General features: G+C 37.3%; 1 protein-coding gene across 3 annotated transcripts in view; it reads left to right on the top strand.

The window, feature by feature from the left end:
* The window catches only part of ncam2 (neural cell adhesion molecule 2), a 140,075-nt gene that overhangs the window by 5,619 nt on the left and 109,556 nt on the right, over window positions 1-24,900 (top strand). For 2 of the 3 annotated variants that reach the window (XM_025062036.1, XM_008324878.3), the window contains exon 2: window positions 3,464-3,747. In XM_025062036.1, the coding sequence (XP_024917804.1) occupies window positions 3,612-3,747 (136 nt within the window). In that variant the 5' untranslated portion in view covers window positions 3,464-3,611. Of the gene's footprint in view, window positions 1-599; window positions 876-3,463; window positions 3,748-24,900 lie in introns of those variants that run through there. The other variant, XM_008324877.3, reaches the window with a different exon arrangement.

The raw sequence follows: 24,900 nt of genomic DNA, 5'->3' as shown, positions 1-24,900 counted from the left end.
ACTCTTTCCTACCACGCACCTTTCCTCTGTACTCTCAAATACTACAACTTTTTACATTTACACATTTTCAATCATCTAAGAGTGATAGTAGCTTCACTCCACTGGTCATGGAGGTTATTTACCTTCATGACCAGTGTGCAGTGACCAATTCTGTATGGAAATAAAGATCTAGAATAGACAGAGTCGAACTACGGCTGGATAGAGCCCATTAGGCTTTTTAAAAATGAGCCAAGGAAAAGACAAGTGAACAGTGAGTGCTGAGTGTTTAACAAGGAGTGGGAAACAAAATATTTCTTCACTGAAGTCTGATCAACGGCTGTATGTCTGACATTCCAAGAAACTGTTGTGGTTTTCAAATACCATATCAGTCATCAATTCACAACAAGGAGTAATTAAGGCCAAAAGCAATTACTGTATGGCTTTTACATTTCATTTATCTTAGTTCACACCAACACTCCATCTATCTGCTCCTGGCCCAGCCTCCCTGTCAAATTTTAGAACCTAATTTTTTCAGTAACGGTCACTAACCTATTTATTCCATTGTTACAATTTACAACGCCGTTACCGTTACCGACAATTAAATGGGGCGCGCTATAAACTAATTGCTCATTGAAGTTGTTGTCACTTGACTCATCCACAGGAGCTCTAGTTTATTTTATTTAGGGAAGGGGGTGGGACAAGATGACCACATGCTTAATAATGGTTGGCTAAGACAGAGGAACCTTTCATGATAAGCCAATCAGAGGCAGTGTTTGAACCAAATCATACACAGCTCAAATCCAAATTAGTAGAGGTAAGCGGCTACAGTGACGAGTTTGGAGGGAAAGTTGGCGTTTTCAAAATGGAAATACAGGCCCTACGTCAATCTACCAGAGGTAAAGGCAAGAATGTATTTGTGAAGTGTAAATTATGCCCCGCAGCGAAGTGTTTGTCCACGTCCGTTGTAAGCAACTGTAATCTAATGAAGCAATCTAATCTAATGTCTAAAGTAATCTAATGTCAACGGCGCACGCTTCCACAAAACTAGTGTCGAAAATCACCGTTCTTGACAAAAACAGGTGTGGCTAAACGTGAGCTCAGCTAATAAGGAAGGACATGGTTCCACGCAGCCCAAGCAGCTAAAGCTGAATTTTCTGCTCAGTGGTGTAAAGGCTTGGTATATTGAATTAAGAGTACAGAGTTAAAGCACTTTATAGTTAAACTGTTTTTAGTTTTGGTTCAGTTTCATTTGTAAGAAAACACTTGAGCCGTACAATATTTTTTAAATTGTATTTTTGTTATAAGGAAAATACTTGAAGCAGAGTATATTTACCAGTTGTGGTCTGTTGAAGTGCACAGTTGCTGTTGTGGATTGCGAAAAAAATATAATTCTTAGACATAGTCCAACCTTTTTGTTTTTTTTCTAAATGTGCTAGTTATTTTCCCTGGTAACAATTTGCTGAGACTTTTATACGTTAGGTCCGGATAAAGTATTAGCTAAATTTTTTTTTTTTTGTCAACTGTGTTTCTTTACTTATCCTTGTAGAATGTGTATTTAATCAATTTCAAACATTCCTTTAAAGTAGGATTTGATGTTTAGGGATAGCAAAAACGTACCTGTACATACAACTCCAGTGGACAGACTACTCTTCAATACAGCCATTTGCAGCAGGTTTACCTTCACCGACAGCACTGACTGTATATAAGAGAGATCGATAGCTTACTTGTGGTTATAAGGTGGAACAAAAGTTCTTTAGATTGGTCCAAAATCATTTTTTGACAAAAACCCCACAAATTGCAAAATGTGGGAAAAAAGTAAAGACAAATGTAATACAGGAAAAGACAAATGGAAAAAAATAGAGAAGTAGAAATGATAATCAAATTCATATAAATATATAATGTCTATTTATGTTGAATAAAAAAAATATATTCAAAATAGGAGGATAGGAGCTCCACCTCCTATCCTACTCACTCATTCACGTTGACCAGGGCATGGAGGGTCCCTAACCTATTTTATATTGATTTCACCTTTTTTTTTTTTTTTAGAGATTTAGATTTTTAAATTATTTTTGTTTTATTTTATAAATACATTCTAATAAGCTCTTCCTTTTAAAGTTTAGTAACGTGTATTCAGGTTTAGGTTTAGTCTGAATATGTCTACACATTAGAGTGACAAGGTAGCTACGGCAGGAGTAGCATTAATGATGCACTACGTTCATGTCTGCTTTTTATGTTTGTTTTTATTGTGACAAGGGCACAATTAAATTAATTGGTATTGTTTTAATTTATTGTTTAAAATAAATGTTTGCTGCCTTCCTGTTTGATGAGTCCTATGTTGTTAAAGAGTGTGTATTTTACAATTTTCTAGTCATTTACCATCTGTGTTCTAACGGCAAATTAAACCACAGATGGTAAATGTAGGCACTCACTGGAAAAACTGTCATTTGTTGTGATTGAACACTTTTTTTTGTTAATAAATATCACGTTTTCCTAGTATTGTGTAAAATAAAATAAGAATAACACATTGCACTAATTGAGTTGAGGACGGTATGAAATGACCTAACTTTCATGTTTAATTAAAAAATGTTAAGCCCCACTAGGGAGAGTGTCAGTTTTCACAATAACATGGTTACTGCCTCAAATATGAGAAGAATTGTTGTTAATGAACTAGTACCAGGCTGCAGAGCCTGTGGACAGTATTATGTATAGCTGAAATAGACAACAAGGAAAGCATGAAAGAGAAATGTGGCTTGTCCTACCTCAGTTCACCTTACCTTTTTATTTGCATCATTCAACACACTGTACTGTTAGCATAAACCATTTGACAAAAAACATTATTTATCAATTGACTGTATATTTATTGACCTATAAGACACACCTCAGTATTAATAAACCATCCTCTTAGAGAAACGCAAGTAAACACATTCTGTTACAAATAAATATTTCATATTGACAGTCTACTGTTTATTACACAGAAGCAAAATCTAAATTAAGTGAAGATTTTAACCTCTTTCATTTTGTAACAGTGCTGTATGCACAAACTTTTATGAGCATATTTTCTTTATAACTCTTCTCTCATTGCACCTCATACTGGTATCCTTCAATTGACTGTGTTTTTCCTGGTTAGGAATCTCAGGCCTTTCAAAATCAGTATGCTGTATATGTTGGAATGAACTTGAATGTTTTAATTGATCACTTCCAACCCAGTAGGTAATACTGGGTTGGCCTCCCATTTGCAATGGAAAGCCATTAAAAATCAACCATGCAATTTCAGAGTCTACAGAAAAGACTTTCCTATAATGTTTTACCAGAGTTTTGTTCTGATTATTTGTGTATTTATAAACATTTTCCCCACTAATTTAGAAAAGCAGATTCCTCCACATAAAAATCAGTAATACTTCGTTTTACGTCTTTATATATAAAAAAACAACATTTATTGTCTTACAGACAAAGAATAAAGTATTTGTGTCATTGGCTCTTCCAGTACAGAGTTCGTTTCCTTCCAGTGGTGAGACGGGCAGACCCTTGAGCAGGCACTGTGTGAACGAGCACATGTCGGTGGCGCGCGAATCGGAAGGGAGGGAAGGAAGGAGTCGAGACGAACCAGTCGCCAGCGGAGCTATAGACAGCGGATGAACCGAGCTATTCGTTTGGCACCGTTCTATTTCCCCCCAGCAGCTGTAAGCAGCGCCCGTCGTCCCGGAGCGTGTCCGACAATGATGCTCACATTCGTCCATTTCCTAGGAATGCTGGTTTGCGGCAGTCAAGGTAAGGATGCATGGCATAGTTTGTGAAAGCGTCGCGCTTGTTGACATTGTGGACAAGTTGATGGTTGTTTTCCTCCGCGGTTTGCAGCAGTGAGAGAGAGAGAGAGGGAGAGATGGGGAGAGAGAGTGAGTGAGTGAGAGAGAGATAGAGAGATTGTTTAACTAGGCTGTTTAGTAATTGAAGCACGTCCTGCAGGGGCCGCAATTCTTTCTTCCTGAAGAGGAAATCATATTCAGATCTATCTATCTATCTATCTATCCATCCATCTATCCATCTAATCTGTTTTGGGTATAACATAGTCTTTTTTTCCTGTTGTAATTGCCTGAGCGATCATCCTACAGTGTTGATGATTAGTGAAGAAATTTCCAGAATGTCTCAAGCTAAAGTAACACTTTACACTGAAATGGCTTTGGGCATCACAATCTTGATCGTCCCCAACCACAACAGCTGCATAGTTTGCGTCCACTCTGCGGTCTGTGAATAGATAGTGTTGATTCTTAATGTCTTATGAGTACATGGTGATTCAGAAAAGTTTATGAATATTAGAGTTTTATTTGTGACAGTGTAGTGACTCTTGATTCTCTATTGATAGGGTTCTAGTGTGCTTGGTGCAGTGATTCTGTGGTGCGGGTGATCATCTCTCCGGGTGTGTGAGGGGTTAAGATGTTATCCAAGAAACTGCTGCTTACATGGACATTGATCACTACAATTCTAAATTAACCAAATAGATGCATGTTGTGTATATTGTTTTTCCCATCACCCATTTAAGCACATTTTAAGGTGTTGTCAAATGGTTAACATATTAATCCTGAGGTTGAGGTGAGGTTGTTGGTTATTTATTTGATTTTTTTTTTTCCTCATGTATCAAAGGATGATTAAAACCAGCTCCTTGCTGGTTTCTAGGCGCATAACAGCAGGTGGGGGTAGAGCTCTGCTAAGTACTATCTAGAAGTTCGCCTTAAGCCACTCAACAGCTGTTAAAAGCATGTTGGTATCTCATTCATTCACACATCCTACCAGTATTCCTTCACTTAGTGGAATCCTCAGGGATAGTTCTCTATTCCATTAGAAGGTTACAGAACCTCTTTACTGAACTGCAGTATATAAAACATAACCACAGTTGTGGTTCCTTTCAGAACAGCTCAGTCTAAGACACCTGATGTGTTATTTTTTTACATTTAGGAGACAGTAATGTAGGGACTGTTCTGTCATGTCCAGTATTGGTCCAGTATTCCACAAGGTTTAATTTGAATTTTTGCACCCTCAAAGAGCTTTGAGTTTTCATATTAATGTTTTGTATTCTTCAAATGTCCATTGGTAGTTTTTCACATTTTCTCTAACTAAGCCTACCTGTAATTTACTTTCAAGTCGGTATTGAAGGAAATTCCACTTCTTAAAGCATTAAACACATAAAGATTAACCTCAAGCAGACAAGCCGATATTCCTTCAGATGGTCATTTTTCTATGATGGTGAGGGCCAATCATGCATCTTGAACATTGTGGAAAAAGCATTTTTTAATAATATTAGCCACTCTCCCATTAAGGATCTTTGTTATCTAAACATAGCCTAGTCTGTTCTTTTGGCAAAAAGGCATCTGATTCTCAGTGTTAGATGTAATGTTGTCGCCTTGGAGTAGACACTGAGACGTCTAGTTGAACAGAGAAAAACAAGACAACAGCTTATTTTGTAAATGAAGGCAGCAATGCACTCAAATTCCTTTTAAATGTGAATGCAAATATCTCCTATTTTATTGTCTCTTTCAATACCTCTTAATTCCAATCAATCCACCCAGCACTTAAGCATTCTAATGATGATTTACGTGTCCCATGTACTTGAGTTACGGCTGCTTGGGTTCACCTGAGACTTGCGGATGTGATGTTAAGTGGAATAATTAAGATTGCTGTATCCCTTGGGGGACATGACAGTGGCTCAGAGTTTAAAAAAGATTCATGCCCCTGCGCCTGAGAGTCTCTTCATGCACTCTGAGCTGATGCTTAAGCTTGTGTTTGAGGTTGCCTACATACTAAAGCCCTAAAATAAGTTTTGAAATAACTGGTATAACATTTGTCAAACATTGTATAATGTGTCTGCAACGAGGGGCATTCAGGTAAAATTGGAATTTGAGAATATTATATAAGATTAACGCACTGAAACAAAGCGATTGGACCAATTACTAGGGATACATTCAACTCACAATACAATATGATCTGATCTCACAATCTGATTCTTATCAGGATTTCTTTTAAACAAAATGAGCTCCAGATCAAAGACAATTATTCTTTATTTGTAAGAACTATGCAAAATTCCATTACCAACTGAAACGGTCTTGTATAGCTCATAATCTCAAATTATTTTAAATAAATAAAAAAAAAAAAAGAAATCAGAAACATTACACATCTTTTTATTTCATTATTTTTATTTTTTTTTTAAGATTTGCCTCTGAAATAAATCTATTAATCAAATATGCTTTAATTCCTTAAGGAAACCCCCAATTATGTCAAAGAAATCCTCTTGATAAATATCGCCATTCAACTAAAAATTTTACTTTTAGTACATATGGCCCAGCCTTAACATATATATATTTACTGTATAATACACTGAATATTGTATAGTAAGGATCGGGCACATATCAATGAGTGTTTTTGTTTTTCATTCAAACAATTTTAAAAAGCTTTATCAAACTAGGTACCAAAGAAAACTTATGTTTTCGACATCCAAAAGTCTTCATTAAAGAATTACTGCCGTCTAAGACCTCATATGGCGAAAGTGAATTCAATATTGGATTAATAGACTATGGTAGACCACACACTTATAGAGCCAGTGTATATATGAAAATTGAATTGCCCCTTGAGGCAGCGGCATTTGAAAAATCAATCTAAGGAACAGCTGCACTCAGCATGCTTTGAATTGTACATAGGCAAATCGTTGTGGTCTTGATATGCTATTTATGTGTTCAAGGCCACATTAGAAATAACTATTTCTAATGTGGTCCTTAGTCTCTCCATACAACAGTTTTCTTCTATGTAGGACTGACTGTATGTAGGACAAGAGGCTAATGCCGCAAACATCTGGCTCATCTAGAAAAATACCTACAAATGGAAGCATGTTGTTTGGTGTTACACCATTAATCTAATTGTAACCACGTTGTTGCTGTGTGTGATTATGTAACCACTTAATAATGCTGCAGTTCGCTCTTTAACTTAAATATGTCGACACCCCAAGCTTTCACTCCCCGGGAGTCTCCCACATATTGACAGTGGCTGCGTGATGCCGGCAAATTAAGTTAAATATCCACAAATTTAAACGAAGTGAGCAAGAACATTACCTTCTGAAGACAGCCTGCACATGACAGACAAGGGATATAAGTAGGCCAATCAGCTTTCAGTGTGGGTGGGATTCTATCTGTTTCTTCCTGGGACTACTTACTCTTTTCCCTAAAGAGAAAAATTAGAGTGTTTGAATAATGTGTTTTGTTGACAACAGTGATTACAACATAGCCCGTGGCAGGTTAAATGATTTTAAAGATGACAAGAATGTCACATTCTAGTGTAAATTGTTCCAAACCAGGATGGTTCACTGCTACTGTGAGAAAAAAAAACATCCTAAATAAAGATCATTTTACATTTCAGCTGAATTCAAATTTCACTTGTAGAGTAAGTTGTAGTTTCTATGACATACAGACCTTTGTGATATGTGTCCACTGATTTTTATGTTATAACTGTCTTCTATATATATGTATATAAAGACAGTCTGTATACTAGTCCAATTTCTAGTTGTCTTTCTATTGCTTCCAAAGAAGGACCATCCAGATACAATGTAAACACAGTCACAATGTTTGCTCCAGCCTTGAAAAGGTCTTGTTAATTTAAGAGACATTTATTTGTCTCTGTGTTTACTTACGGAAATTACTTGTTTTTCATTGTAGACTGTAAATAATTTGTATTTAAACTGTAAATTTGTATTTTGTTTTTATCAAGTAGAACTAGAAAGGTTTACCAGAAAGCCTGCAGAAAGGTCTTTAGTATAATAATGCTTTATCAACTGTATGTTGCATTTAGTATAACCTAATAGATTGACATTGATACAAAATGCTTTACTGTTTTCAAATACAACAGTGTTTAAACTTTGTAAAAACTTTTATTTAAGCTTTTAAAAATTGTTAATACACACTTTGACATTGACACTTGATGTTTGATCCTGAAATTTTTGACCATAATTTGACCAGTACCGTTCACAAGTATTGGTTCGAGCCAGCCCTAACAATTTCATTGCCATTTGCATTGCAATAGCAATTTTGACAACTGTAATTTGAGTGTAATTTTTGCTTGTAGCAATAATATCAATGCCTTTTATCTAGGCCAACCCTTTAGTCCTACCTAGTTATGTGGCATGATTGTAGATTAGGTTTAGACCGAAATAGATAATATTGTGTCAGAGAGATTCCCACTCAGATCTTTCCTTCCTTGAAAAAAAAAAATACATCAATGATCTAAGTACTCCAGAAAACCATTAAACATCATTATGTCCTAGAGCAAATAGCATTAGAAACTGCTCCTCACATAGGACAACACTGAATGTTTTCCTTAAAGGCATATGTAATGAGACTAGTGTAGGCGTAGCAAGATGAAGATCAGGACATGAAAGGGGAAAAATATAGTGAAATGAAGTTTTAAAATAGGAAAGTAGACCAACATGAGATAAATGCATGCATAAACTAGTTGACAACATGTAGGAGATTAGTTTACACAGGGAGGCAATCAAAAAACAGCCTAGTTGGATGCATTGCATCTCATTCGGATGCACTGCAGACAATTCTCAAGTGTTGCTCTTCCTCCTCCCCTCGCTCATGTTTCTGTCTCATCTTCTGCCCGTTCTCTCATCTAACACCCATCAAGGACTGCCTGCCATAAATAAGGATATTGGCCATCAAGCAAGAAATATGAGACCATCAAGTTGGCGTGTGCATCACTTACATACCAAGCCACTCCCATGACGGAACTGGACAACTTGACCTTATCTGAGTTCCATGACTTACCAGTGATTTAGGGCTAAAATCCTGGCTTTGCCTTCATCATTTTAAACAAAAAATGATGACAGTTATGAAGTATATTTGGCAACTGGACTACAGAACTACTTAGGCACATCAGCAACTGGACCACACGCTATTCACTTTAAGGTCCATCAATCATAGTTTGGCTGAATTAACCAGCTGGAATGACAAGCCAAAACCCACAGTGTGCCTAAATGAATGAATGGGTAAAATAGTTAAAAATGAAATGGAAAAAAAATCATCAATGCAGCACAATAAAACAGAGATAAGAGTATGGCAATCTTCAAAGCCAAAAATACTGTGCTGATGCTTCTTTGGCCACTGAAGAGAAAATGTTACAGTACTGAATTTTCATTTTCATTCTCTCCATCCCATTTTCTATTTCTGTGTTTTGGATAAGGAACATAACCCGATAGGTCAAAGTCATCATAGACCGCTAAGTGCATCTTGTGGTCAGAAGAGGCTCCCTTAGTTGAACATCGCTTCTGCTAAAACAATGAGCAGTTTATGTGAGAACAAGCTTCTGTTGGCAGAAACAGTCATTTGACATGCAGCTGTTTTGTTTCCATGCTACACAACCACTTTAGTTGTTAAATGGATTCTTGTAGCATCTTTACAATCAGCTTAGACTTTTGCATTTATTTTCTTACAAAGGTTTTGATGCCAAAACAGGCATTGCACCTTTAGCTCAATGTTAGTATTGATCATTTGTTTTTTTTGTTTGTGTTGTTTTTTGTTTTTTTAGACCTTTTTGCTCTTAATTGTGGCTCTCAAGCACAAGTCGGACTCTTCTGGTGTTTTTGTCCTAGATTATGACGTTACTGCTGTGTTGCCTAGGTGATTGACGTGGATACTTGTACAGTACAGTGTGTGAATTCCGACTTGCAGCGAAAATCAAGTTACATCACACAGTAGGAACGGAATTCTGATGTGAGTCGAGGTCTGTAATCTGCATAATATCAGTAGATCCATTTGCTCTTAAGGTAGGCTAGATAGGATACAACAAGACTACTAATGTAACATTACATAGGTACTCTACGTGTACTTTCATACAGTGCAACAATAAATGAAACAAATCAGTGTTTTCCATTGTAGTTTTCAATAATTACTGTTTTCATTCTCAATGGTACATCAAAAGCAGCCCCTGTGTGTTTTCTTTTCAGTCACTCCTGCATTGCTTGTGGTGCTGAAAGCTAATGAAGCCTTACAAAGTCTGCACAACACTTTTTATCTACTATATCATCTGTTGACCTCAAATGTTCCCACACTTTGGATACTTTTAATATTCTAGAACTATTACACGCTTCAATCGATGCCCCAAACCAAACTCAGCAGCAGTTGCTATTTTTCAAATCACGAATAGTGGTGTAGAGGTAAACTGTTTAAAAAAAAAAAAAAAAAAAAAAAAACTGTTGGAAAATGGATGTCAATCAATTTTCCTAATCAACAATATCAACTACTGTATGTTGACTAATCCCAGCTGATCCAAGCTCTGAATTTGTAAGATTGACTGTGAGTAAATCACTACCACTTTCATATGTGGTTGTATAGGCAGACATATAGGACATGATCTGACCTTTTTAGAAACATGAGTTTTGCACCTTGGCCATTAACCGACCGATGCAAGACCATTGTCATTTAGTTAAGTCTATGCCTCACTAGCTGGACCGAAAGGGTCAAGCGTTGTTGCTTTCTGGACTTTGAAAAACAAAATGTAACAAATTAACACATAAGTTTGACAGATATTGTTTGTTTATATTTATATCTTTACTTTTTTAATTGAAATTAACTATAAATAAATGTACACCATTAGCTACTTGGAACAGCATTAAAACGGTACAGGAGGTTAAGCATGTCAATGGGAACATTGGTAATACAGAGTGGTTATAGACTTATCCCACAATGGCGAAATTTGTAGTGTAAGTCTTTGCACCTGACACAGACTGCCACAGGCGTCTGTAGGATTTGAACCCCATCTCTCGTGAGAGAGTTCTTGTGGGACACAATTGCTACCTGCTTGTGTCATCGACTTTACATTAATTAGCAGTTTACATGGACGAGCCTCATTTTGTGAATAAACTAAACATGTCCCATCGGCAGACGCACCAGACGGGGCTTCATTCAGCCCACATCATTGTGCCTGTGTTCTTACGTATGCAAACTTAAATATTTTCTTATTTATTGCAAGTCATACGATCATCGCAATGTTGATGTGTGTCTTCGCACATTTTGCTAAGAGTGCAGGCCTAGTGGGCATGTAAGTTTGTTGTTGTTGTTGTTGCTGACCAAAGTGGGCATACATACAGTACATCAGTGTTGCTGTACTCTGTGTGTGCCCCTCGTCTCCCAGACAAACACTACCAGGGGCTGAGACCAATGCACAGGTTGAACCCTCTTGTCAACAAGCCTATTTGGAGGGGAGAGACGGGGGACACAAACATGCATGCACGTGGCAATTTATGGACGCCGGCAAAATTATCAATTTCATTTTCATTTATCCTGCAATGAATGGCTTTATTGATTATCTCCCCAGGCCTAATTGTAATACAACTAACATTGGAGTTCAGAAAAAAATAGTTCTTTCATTCAGGTATACATTGTTTTGCTACTGAACTACTGTACTGGTTTTCTCAATCATAATAATTTTGAAAATTATTAATAATCTTGGAAATAAGTTGACACTAAAAACTGCATGCCAAAAAATGTGAAACATATCAGGTATGCACTATAATATCTGATAAATAATTGGCTGATAATTTTGTAATTTTTGCAAATGCAGTTTAACCCAGTAAGTACATTTATGCAGTAAAATGTCTCCACTGAGGTGTTCATGCAATGAGCAGACAGCCTCCAGTCTCATCGAGCCTCTGACATCATAGTACTGTGCTGCAGCATACCCATTAGCATATGAGCTAAAAACAGCTTATGGGAGTCCTGGTTCTGTTTTACTGAAATTGTTGTACCATCCCGAACAAAGACAGTTTGCAACAAATGCTAAGCTGAAATTTCAGGGGAAAGATCTGCTGGTTTTAACATGCTTTATTTAATAAGTCATTTAAAAGTTAACTATTGCAAAGTGACTATAGAGCAGCTGTTGCAGCAGCAGTCACCACCTGGATAAAAGCAAGAAATTGTTGATGTTTCTATTGAAGAGGTAGTTGGATATGAATAAGAAATATGTCAGAGATAGTATAGGGGCCCATACAATAAATAAACACACAATTCATAGCCAGTGTCTAAGGCTTTAAAAGGGAGATTTTTTTTTTATTTGTTTGTTAATACATTTGGCCCTCATGCCTTATTTTCTGAAATAACAGAAGGGTTAAACTTTATGATAGATTAATTTAAAACAAGTTAAATGATAATAAACTACTGAGGATGAAGAACTATCACATTTTTCAGGTCAGCAGTCAATGTGAAATTATTGGTGATCTAAAAATGTATATATTGTGCAGCTCTCAGAGTATATTAGAAGTCTGACATCAAGCTCTATAACTCTTTGTGCTAAGACAATGATAGGTGCCAGAGCTGGTTTTGTGTTTGATGGCACAAAAAAAATTGCCAAGTTGTACTGGGCATCGCCTTGACTGAAGGAGTGCTTTCAAGGAACAGTGTGATATTAGTACGATGTTCTCAGTACTTTATCAGGACCAGTATGTTGTCCACAGTCATAGACTGGGTTAGAGAGCTAAACCTATATCCTTGTTGTGTAATTTCAGTTTAAAACACAACACAGAAAACAATGCACCAAATAATAATTACAGTAATCTCTTGACAAAGTCAGTTCTAGTTGTGTGTGTAATAAAACTTAACCCTCCATCTGTCATTTTTACACTGCCCTCCTCCAGTTAGCCTTGACAGGACTGGTCTTCACATCATGGGTCCAGTTTGATGGATGACAGGTTGGGAAGGTGTTTCAAGGTTCAGGAAACTCATACTGTGTCCTTGACATTAAATGTTTGCAGTGCTTTTGTAGAATCCTCACTGCAGTCCTCAAATCAACACATCAGTTTTTAAACAATAGTTCTACTAATAAGAATATCAGTATCAGTTTAAACAAATACTTTAATGAACATAATCACATATCATTTTTATCAGAGCCACAGAAATATATGGATATGGAAAAGACAGACACAGAAAAGACCAAAGTGGAACTCTACAGTGCAATTACTTACAATTGACAAAAGACATTTAATGATAAACATTCCATCTTAAATTATGTATTATGAATTATTAAAAAACTGTTTATAGAAAATTAAAATATCCAGCCAAGACATATAATACTACCTGTAATATAAATTACTTTATGACTATAATGAGTTACAGACACATGTGGTTACCAGGTTACATTACTAACAGATTTTCCATCCATTCTGTATCTACCCCCTATGTCCTTAGCAGGGTCGCTGCTGTCAAGGGTCAGGGACAGAGTAGACCCTGGACTCTTTGCCATTCTGTGACTGGGGGCAACATAAATAGAGACAAACAGCCGTTTATGCTCTCAGTTGTATCTAGGATTGTCTCAAGAACCCATACTTTGGCACCAAATTGATGCCAACATACCATAAATACATAAATGCTTGATTTTTTCCATCAGTATAGAGTGGACCACACACAAGCTTAACAACTGTATTCTTTCACTTGAATAAATCGAGTTCAAATAAAATGAAACATATAAAAATATCTGACCTTGATCATCTTGATTGACGGCTGCGACCACATGACTTCACACTTGACAGTTACTAAATTGCCATATTTAAGCCGTAAAAGTTGGTAACCTCTGACTTGAGCGGTATAATCCAGGGTGAACGAAATCAAAACCATTTGTCATGTTGTGCGGCTGTAAACCATGTGTTGTTGAGAGTATGTTACCATTAGTATTAAAGTGCACTGAGAATGAAGCATGGCTTAGGTTCACAACTCTAAATGTTTAAACAGTCTGGGCTGATTTATTAGGGGTACTTTCTCTGTTTAATATTTGAATCTGATGATTCAGAGGCTTCTGTACAGTTTGCATCTTTGCAAAGCTCTGTGTGTGTGTCTGTGTATTAAGTGCAAGGGTGTGAAAAGATTAATTATGTAAGGAGCTACTTAAATGGAACATTAGTGGCAGATGTATGCATTTGCAGTGTTTGGCTGATGGTTCATGATTTTTTTGCTTTGATCTGCAAAAACCAGTAACCAACCAATTACAGTACATTGTGAACACACCATATGGATTTTGGCCCACAAAGTGTTTGAGTTTGAGACCTTTGACCTAGAGCAAAGGTCGACAACCTGCAGCTGTGGAGCAGCATTTGGCTCTTTCATTTCACTGCTACAGCTCCACATTGCTTTGGAAAATAAATATTAAATATTTAATTTAAATTAAAAAAAATGTTGGTTATATTTGAACTTATTTTGAGTTCATTAGTTCATTTAAATGTAAATCTAAATTTGAAGAATATAGTGCTCTAGTAAATAAAATAAAATTTGTTTCTCAAAATGTGTATACCACTGCCTGTGTACAACACCTGTGATTCATCGAGGCTTACCAGCAGGAGTCACTAGATGGACGGCTGTTGACGTTTCTCTGCATCCTGAACTAAGAAGCATTCGGTGCACAAATATTTCCTCAGAAATGTACAGATGTAATGTTGTCATTCAGATAGTCAATAAAATAATAGCAAAAGGTTTGGATCATGGTGGCACTTTGGCCCAGAGCCAGTGTCTCTGTCATTGGTGTGGAACCCCAGGGTTCACCTCCTGGGTTAGAGTGAATCCAGGTTAGGGCGGTTGGTACCTTCCAGTGGACTCACCACCCACAGGAAGGTTCAGGGGGGGCTGGTACGGTGCAGTGTGTTTTGGGTGGTGGTCGTGGAGACTGCTGCCGCCACGACTCGGTAACGGATAAGTGGATGAAAATGAATGGATGAATGGATCAGTTTTGTTTGTTACTAGACGAGGTGGAGAGCAGGTCCTCTGATCCCCTGCTCCATAACAAACTCTGGTGACTGTCCAGAAGAAGGGGTGCTGAAATGCTTTGCTGCATGTCATTGAGAAAAACCTTCTTGGGCAGCAAAGGGCCCCCTGTTCTTGAGCTGGAACAGCCAGAATGGCTGGAAAAGGCTGCAGTTCATGGTAGATATTACAGCAGAACATGCTGACCAGAAGTCTTCAGGGGGGAAAAGGTACAGCTCTGCACAACCGTTCATTTATTATTTGGAGTTTTGTTCCCTCTCACTGTACCTGACTTCTGTTGTAAGGTTATGCAGTTGAATTTTACAACAGTTTTGTAAGTTAAATATTTGTTGGGGATAACACCTCAGTGTGCCGATGAGGTCTTAAAAAATATTTTGGAAGGTCTTGAAAAGTCTTGAAAAGGTATTGAAATAAACATCATGATTCCTTCATATACCCTGATTTAGCAAAACAAGTTTGCCAAAATGTAAGAGAGGTTATTTTAAATTTATGTTAGACTTCTAGCAAAACTACATTGATTTCTGTTAATTACAATTCCCTTATCATGACTACGACTACGACTATTAATCAAATCTCAGCGGGCTACACTCATTGGTGCATTCTGGGGGTTGTGTTTTAAAAAATCGGACTGCAGACTGCAGAAAGCTGGGACGAGTAACAGGAAGAGAAAATAGATGGAAAGGAGCAGCGGCGTTTAGTCAGCGAAAAAGTATGGGCAAGTAATGTACAGTAGGTGATGAAATTTCTACATATTTCAGCAGTAAGACACAGTTTTACTCCTGCCTTACAACAAACTATAACTTACAACCAAGAGCCATCAAACAAAAGATGTTTTTTCTATAGTACAGTCCTACTAGTATTCACTGCATATGTTTACACAGTTTGCGCTGGGATGTAATGGTGACTGACTTCACTGAGACACCGACTGAAATTTACTGAATATATTTTCCCATAAGTTTGAATACGTTTAGAGGATCTCTTTTCTCCCTAAGTATTACTAGTCAAGATGACTGGTATTAATTCTCTGTATGTTATAATATTTATATATTATATTTGTTTATATAGTGTATGTATATTTCCATGTGGTAATTTATAGACTATTTGTATTACATTGTCTTTTATTTATATACATTGTAGTTTATTTTTGATTAAGTAATTGTTCTTAAGAGAATCTGAGAACGGCATTGCTGATATTTTTCCATTAAGTTGTTTTTTTAATATAATACTTTTAATTATTTTAAGTAAAGTTCAACAGGACGATAGAAAGGATGAGGAAAAAAATCCCATTTGTTGTTCTTCATGTGTAATAAATTCAGTGTATTTCCAGAGTTAATGAGTAATTGTGGTAATTCATTGTTATTTCAATATTGACCAAAAGCATAGTGACTTTGTTTTCCCCCAGTACTCATACAACCTACATTATATACTTAAGATTCAGTGCAGCTCTGTCTTAAATTAGCACTGCTAATTGTCGACAGCAAATGGAAGACATGCTCTCGTCGTTTAAGGTAGCCAGCCCTAAATTGCCACACAAATGTCTTACTCTCTCTACTAATAACCCAGTGTAACCTATAAAATTAGGCGTTAATATCTGTGTATAGCTTTAATCAGCGTTTAACTCTGAAGGTTAATTTATTCATTTTGTTAACACTCCTCAGAGGTGTTATGAATAAAAAATGAAGGTAACTCCGTTACCTACTGTTTTAGCTTGTCTTTACCAGGGAATGACATCATTAGACTTTCTTTACACAAAGATGGGTTTTGTAAGGAAAATCACTTAAGAATAATCAGAGGTTTCTTTGTTTTGTCAATGCAGGCATTTTTTATAAGGATGAATGCCACAGCTTTACTTTGATGTCCTTTTGATGCAGCCAACCTTATATTTGGGATTAGGAGCCATCAAACCCTCCTTTTAAAGCAGCGTAGAAACAATTAGGGTTTTAAAGAAAAAAAGAAACAATCCAATGTATGGCATACTACTGGTAATTGTAGACAAAACCGTTTTTTGCATGTGACGACGTATTTGTCTGATCCACTCCCCAGCTAGTGGGAGTTTAACGTTGTATGTCGGAATGATGGAACAACAGGGTGGGGAGATGTAACCATGGAACGCTGTAGGTCCTTCATTTCGTAACTGGGGAACATGCGTGCTCACCTCCTGCCTTGTGAGGAGCGGAAAGTTAACCTTGGATTACCAGTATGTCAGCACTGCTCCATTATCCAACTTAATACTCTCTGCACGGGCGCCACTACCCAAGAAAGAAATGCTTAGCTCAAACTCTCTTCAAATGCTGTCCTGCTGTCGTCAGATTTACGGCTGGATCCCTCCAGATGCAGCCAAGAAGGCTCTAGACAATGTGCCAACTGTGCACGCATACGTCTGTGTGTGTGTTCACACCAGCTCGTGGGCTAGAGAGAGACCGAGTATAGCCTCGGGATGGGCTGTGGATGGGCGAGACGCCATAGCTTTGGCAGTTAATGGAAAACTCTAGTAGTGAACCACATAGGGAGGGGGGGCTTCTTTTTGTTTGGGTTTGATGCAAGAAATAGGAAGAAATCTTAGGAGTAAATACTGCTGTGTTCACCTGTTTGAACAGCTCTCCGTATGTTGAACAATAACCTTTTTTTGTTCTCCTTGTCTTTGACTCCGCATTTTTGACAACCACAATTTAATGCTTGTGCAATATGTTGTTTACCTAAAGGACGTTCTTGGCCCATCTTCATTGAATATTGACAACACAGACAGCCTTCTGTTACAGCAGTTGTAATTATAATAACTCAACATGCCTCAACGTGTGGCTGGAAAAACACTTTTCACACTTGGTTGACATGTTTTCAGGTGATGGGTCAGATACTGAATGAGCCTTTAAGTAGATAAGGATTGTAGATAAGGAATTAAATCTCTTTTTCACAGTTCCTAGAAGTCAGTCTCAGAGTGTAAACTGGGTTAATTATTGCTATTTATATTTCATGTAAAGAAGGCATGATTGCAGGGCTTCATATATAATGTTGAAAATAAAGTAAAACCATTTTTTATCAGAACAGTTGAGAAACAAATTAACTGTATAAACATTATGATCTTAAATCTATTAGGTATGATTTTTGTCATTTGTTGATTAATATAATAATGTAATTACTTTCAGATAAATTTCACTTTTATGTCAACAGGTTTAATATGTGCAGACAGGAGTTCAGGGGAATGGCTGTGTTGAATAGTAAATGCTTTAAATGTGTGTGTGTGTCTGTGTGCGTGTGCACACAGTTTTACAGCCATACTTGCCGGTAATTTAGAAAAAGTTGTCATTGTGAGGACACTTCCTTGTGGGAACAATTTGTGGCTCCCTCCACAGTTAGAGGGCAGTGCTAGTTTGAGGGTTGGATTAGAATGAGAATTAGTTTAGGATTCAGGCAATAAAGACTAGGGATGTTGTTGGAATAGTTGATATTATGGTGAATGCCACAGAATGCATTTTATCTTTGTCCCGAAGGACCCTTAAAATCAGTGTGTATTTAGCCATCTGTGTGTGACTGTGTAAATCAGCATGTGGCAATGGTGATGAATTAGCTTTTTTTTAGTCAGAAAGTGGAAACCTAGGTAAAAGGCAGCCTTCATATGTAACGATCTGCATTGCACTGTAAGATATCCTCTTGTTATTAGAGCCCCTGACGCAGCTGTTAACAGAACAAACATAAGAAGTGGAAACAGGTTGGGCATATGGAGAGAATGCAGTAGGAATGCATAAGTAAACCAACCAGAGACAGAGGCTGAAGAGAAAAGAGGAAATCAAACTCACAGAGGAGACAAATCTTACATCCAGTTATGTTGTTCATCTCCTACAGCAGGGTTTCCCAAACCTTTCCATTCCAAGCCCCTCAAACAGCCTTGGCTTCTGTCCTGGGATCCCCTTTTCATAACCTACAGTCAAAACATGTATAATGTGTATAGTAAGAAACATCATTCTTTATACTTTTCTTCACCATTCAATAGTTGTTACATGCTGAGCATTAGAACATTATTATCAAACAACAGATTCTAACTGCCAGGTCTACACAGATCATGACGCCGTCATGCCAAAGTTGCAGCTGTACATTTTAGCGGTTTACATTTTGTATGTTTCAGGACACATGATTATATAAAAACTATTGTCTTCCCTCAAATTTCACCTAAGTGCCTTCCCTAGTTTGAAAACCACTGTGCTATGACAGGGATGAGTAAGAGATTTTTCTAAGGGGCCATTTAGGAAACAGAGTGGTGTTAAGAGAACCAGAAAAACACATTTTAACTTAATTCTGCACAAAAATACACATTTTCCAGCATATTACACAGTTCAGTGACCTGCTACTGGTGGAAAACGTGTTCCAACAAACACAGAAAATTGTGGAGTAGCTAAAATAAGGAATTTTAGAAACATTTAAAGCCAGCATCATGTGCTTTTGTATCCAAGTCTTATTATATATATATATTTTAATAGTTTTATTCAGGACATAAACATGTGGCCAAAATTCCAGAGAGACTAGAAAGTACTCAGGTCTACTCAAAAATGACAAATGACCACAGGTCCAGACGCCTAGTTATTTGTGAAGTACATAGACGACACATCATTTGTCCTGTTTGTGACATTCCCAACACTTTCTAACGCAGACTCCTCTACAAATTTATATTTGAATCCACACTAATTCGAGGCTAGAGTGGCACAGCGGTGGCTTTCCTCCCTGCCATGCAGAACTTTTCTGGGTTTAAATCCCCCCGTGCTAAATCACAGTTGACGAGCCAGGAACGATTGGACGCCAGGAGCGTCCACTCAGTAACGATGTTTGTACCATTGTTGATAGTTTGGTTGTGAATAACTGGCTTGTTTTATATTTAACCCTGGAACAGAATGAGACTCAACTCAAATGTTATTTAACATGATAATTATAATAATGTTAGCCTGCCACGACTGATTGGTAAGGGTGTGTGTTTTTTGTGTTAATTATTCATTGACTGTTTATTTTTGGATGGATTTAATGCATGGATTATTTTTTAATTCAGAAATATACCACATAAATATACAGTTATAGTTATAAAGTGTATTACTCTAGACCAGTGGTTCTCCAACTGTTTCTGCTCTGTACCAGCTGAGAAAACACTGATCTCTGTGAGTAGCACCATGATGACCAACATTAGAATACAGCAGCAGAGGCCTTCACTGTTAGCTTCAACCACAGGAGAGAGGTTTAGACAGATGTTTAGGTTTAAATGTTGTATTAATTGTGCATGGTATGTTTCAGATTCATTTAACTGAAAATGTAAATGTGAAAATCTGAATTTTCCACTAGAGAGTGCTCACGTACCACTGGTGGTATGCATACCATGGTTTGAGAACCACTGACTTAAACAAAACAAAACAAAAAAACAGTCACCCAAAGTTGAACGATATCCTGAATGTTTCCTAATGTATTATTCAAAACATCACCTGATGCGTCTGTGGACCACGAGAGTTTTCAGTGATTTATGTCTGCCAATCTCCAGGGACTTGTCAATCAAGCCACATATATGGACAGATACACGCCATTGTTTTAAAAGTGAACAGCTGCCAACACGAGCACACTGCCCACACAAACACAGTATAGATCCACATGGTTCACATCTCTATCCCTCCTGGTAGACCAGGGAAAACATGATTAAGAATTCAGCATGTCTCCCTGTTGTTCCAGATTGTTTCTTCTTTCTGAGCTTTCTTACATCCTGGGTCTAAGAAGTATGAGTGAAGAGGAGACGTGCCACACACATACACACACACACACACACTGTTTTTTGCCGCAGAGAAAATTATGTGCATGTTTGTGTGAGTGTGAAGACAAGGTTTTTGTGTGTACGTCTGCAGTGTTTCACATTGTTTGCTTCCTTGTAGGTGTATTTGAGACTGAGGCAGTCAGAACTTTTTAAAGGCACGTTCCCTTGTACTTACATCGGTTATGCTGCTTTTATACAAATGTGGGAGGAGGAGGTTGGTGTATTTGTCACCTCACATGGCCCACATGCTTCAGCAGACACAATTCCTCCTCCGATCACATCTGAAAGCACATATAGGTGCTGCCATTTCTGTGTTTTATTAATATATTTAGTGGATACATTCATGTCGCGTAAAGGACACTGTTCTTCCTCACTGAGTTTGGTTAAAGGAATCAGTGAGAGGCTGTGCAGCTGGAGTGACAGAATCAGGCTTGGGATACATCCGCTTCTAAGGGCCTGCTTGTTTTAAAAAAGTTATGGAAAGATGAGGTCAGTCAGGAAACTCCATGGAGCGTGTCACGCAGATACACTGTCACGGAGATGACACTGCAGTTGATGTTGACAAGAGTGTGCAGGTGGAAGAGAACCTGTTGGAGAGGTGGTGAGAAGAGGAGGCAGATGATCCAACCCTTGATGTGACCAATTGCAATAAGAATAATTTGATCAGCAGTGAGATCAAGATAAAAGCAAAAAGAGAGCTTTAAATCATGTACTAAAATGTAAATAATGAAGGTCTTTATTTTCAATTTATATACAGAAAAATGTAAGACATGAGAAAAAATCAATCCATTTACGCACTTACCATATTTTCCAGACTATAAGCCGCTAGTTGCCGCTTTGAACCATTTGGCTTATATGTAGCTTTTTTTATGGATTTTTCTTCAACAGTCAGTTCAGGTCTATAAATAAACATTTACGGTACAAAATCTTTCTGTGTTCCTGTGTATCCAGTAAATATCTCATTTCTCAACCTGGATATCGGGGGCTTATAGTCCGCTGTGGCTTATATATGTAAATTTATAGTTTTTTTTTTTTTTTTTTTTTTTTTTTTTTTTTAAAAAAAAACTTTGGGGGACGCGGCTCATATTCAGGTGCGCTCTATAGTCCGAAAATTACGGTAATTTTTATACTCAACACTGAACTAATTAGGTCCGCACTGTAAAATGTAGAACATGTCATCACACCACTGTGTTGACCCAAAACCCGCTCTGTGTTGGCAGCAGCAGCAGGTGAGTGTGATGGAAGAAACTTTTTCCAGTGGATGGCAGGTTTCAATTCAACAAAGCTCTCAGATGGAAACAGAGATCTGAGCCCAGCCATGTGCAAGATATGCAACAAAGAATTTGCATATCACAGAAGCAATTCAGGTCTCTAACACCACCCTGAACACGTAGCAACGGGCACGGACACCAGAACAGCCTTGAAGGGTCCTTGCACAAGCGAGCAGAGTCACTGACGTACTCCAGACACGATGCCGGGTCTCAGAGCCAAACTGAATACATCATGGTCTGATAAATGGGAAAGTGGGTGGCAGCGGTCTGCCAAGGATATTTTATTTACCACGATGTCAAATTTGATAGGATAGTGCAGAAGCCTGTGAGGGATAACCATTCAACAGGTTTAATTTGAGTCATGTCTCAATCGATACTAGATTAAATGTTGAGACAATCAACCCTTTATCCCCTCATTCCCTCAGCTGCTTTTCAACTAAAACAGGCTTCGCTAAAAATATGAAATAATATTTCCTGAGAGAAAACAATCATGTATAATTGATCAGACATGCTGAAGGTTCTCCATCCTTGGAAGATGCCAATGAATTAAGCCTGTTTGCTTCACTTTGAAGGATTATGTCAGTCTATTTAGATCAGACCTAAGCAGAATCAACAAACACTTCTTTTCTGTGTGCAGCAGTCATTTGATTCATTCTTTCAAAGTTTCCCTTTTTATGACAGCGTGCATGATCAATTTCACCCTTTCCTAATGCTTACCTGGATCACAGTGGGTGATTTAGTGCCACGGTTGAAGAGCTCCTCATCCATCTAATGGGATTGTACTGATCTAATGCAAAAATGGTAACTTTAATCCCTGTGCTAATAATCCAGGCACCGCATAAGTACTTTAACAAAAATACTTTTTTTTTTTTTTTGACTCGCCCTGATTCCTTACTTTACCTTATTGTTCACCTTTTACTCTTCTCATACACAATCATGGTCGACACACACACAAAAGAGAAACACACTTTCCCCAACTAGACGGACACTGGAGATTTTTTAATCTCTTTTCACTCAATACCACTTTAGACCATTCCTTATTGTTTAAATACCCTTACTCAGATATGGCTGGCCTGGCTGTCAGGCGTGAGGGAAGTTGGAGAAGTTTAGTGAAAGGAGGAACAATCTAGTAATGAGTCTTTTAAAACCTTCTTTTACTTTTTCCCTCTACTCAGTGTCAAAAACAAACTTTTCTTCCTTTTTTTTCTGCCATTTTTCTCTTTCTATTTCTCAAGCTTTCCACTTCCCTGCCTTTCTGTGTTTACACATCTAAGATAATCTCTGTGACACATCTTCCTAAATATTCATCTCAAATTTTTTTTTCTGTTTGTATTAACTACATGTCTTATTTCTGCCTGAGAGATCGTTTCTTTTATTCATATTCAACAAATACTGCCCAGGGAGACATGAAGAAGCTATTAAAAATGTCAATTTCACCCAGTATGGTACACTTCAAAGTGACATCTTGATTATTTCTCATGAACAAAGGAGGAAAAAAATCTTTCTTTGGCATATTAAATCCCTAGATTTATTCTTCTGTCTGCTGTGGTATTCAACAGCATTCTGTTTCTGCATACATTAGTTTCAGAAGTACCTGTGAGTTGACCAGTGCAGCCAGGGCCAGGTCGTTTTTTATTGGCTCAGTTCTGCATTTCAGACCCAGGTTTTTAGTGGCATCATGCCAGGATTAATCCTTCTTACATGATACTCATGATCCACAGCCGTACGTCATATCAGGCAGTTCTGTCATACTGTGAGGGAGAGTTTTACTGCAGCTACAGCGTAAACATAGTCCAGACGCGGCAAGTGCTGGGATTTAAATTAAGGTTAAAGGTGTTAATATTTCTTTTATATACAGGTGCAAAAACAAAACCAAAAATTTTAATTTTGATATTTTAAATATTTAAAGCAGTTTTTTAATAGTGTTTTTTCCCTGCAGTCACAAAGTTTCATAAAAAGACACTAGGGATAGAATAGTCTTTATTGCCGTTGTAACACTGGGGTTCAACGAAACTGAGGATACAACTTTTTCATGTCCGATACTAATACTACAACTATCAGTATCTAGTCTCTAGATACCGACATTAGGCCATTACCTTTTTTTCTTCTCCTGCACCCCGTTTACTGCATTTTGTGGAAAACTTGAATATTTGTACTTCTGTATCTGTTTGGGCGGCTTTAGAATTGTTTTGTTTTTCATGTTTGATCCTACATTTTGGACCAATAGCTGAGTAATACCATCATAAGTATTACTAGTTGACACACTGCAAAACAGACCAATCATTTCACAAAAAATTAAATGTTAAATTCTAAATTCTATGCCCGGTGTGTGGCTGCGTCATCAACAGTAAAGAAAAATGTAAAGACAGTATTATTAGCTGACATAAAAATCCTTGAAAATACTAGACTACTAATGTACAAAACTTTGAAGTTGAAACTAAATACAACAGGTCTTTGTAAAAGAGGTTCTTGCATAGCAATATTTACTATATATTTCACAACTTTGTATTTATGATAACTGTCCATAAAAGAGCAGTCTGTCATCACTTGATGTCATAACTGGTAAACGAATGAGTTTGTATTTTTTTGGGAGCGATCAGCTACTTTAATTTGATAAATGTTATTCTTCGTTATGCCTCGGATTTCTATGTGTGACATAATTAGGCCTTGTCATTGTCGATAAAATGATGCATGACAATTCCTGTGTTGGAAGAGACAGTGTCTAAAAAGCCAAATATGCTTTCCACTCTGCGCCTGTTGGTTTTAGGTTGGAAGCGGAGCTGTCCAAAAGCTAGTGGTGCTGAAAATAAATGAATGAAAAAAAATATTTTTCCTGTGCGCTGAGTATGTCTCGCAGTAAGTAATGAGTCCAGATAGGTTCAGACGGAGTTGTTTTATTTTATTATGACTGTTTGTGGCATGAACAGCATTGACACATTTAATCATTTGACTGATAAAGGCCAGATTTGTTGTGACAGAAAACAAGAAAGAACCATGACAGGAATATAACATGAAGAATCTCTCTCTGACAGATGGTTATCAGCGATGCCTCTGATCGAGGAAAGAGAAAATAATAATATTATGAAATAAATAA

The sequence above is a fragment of the Cynoglossus semilaevis genome, chromosome 14, assembly GCF_000523025.1.
Source record: "Cynoglossus semilaevis isolate Cse_v1.0 chromosome 14, Cse_v1.0, whole genome shotgun sequence".
Taxonomy (NCBI): domain Eukaryota; kingdom Metazoa; phylum Chordata; class Actinopteri; order Pleuronectiformes; family Cynoglossidae; genus Cynoglossus; species Cynoglossus semilaevis.
This window is presented reverse-complemented; position numbering and strand designations above follow the sequence as displayed.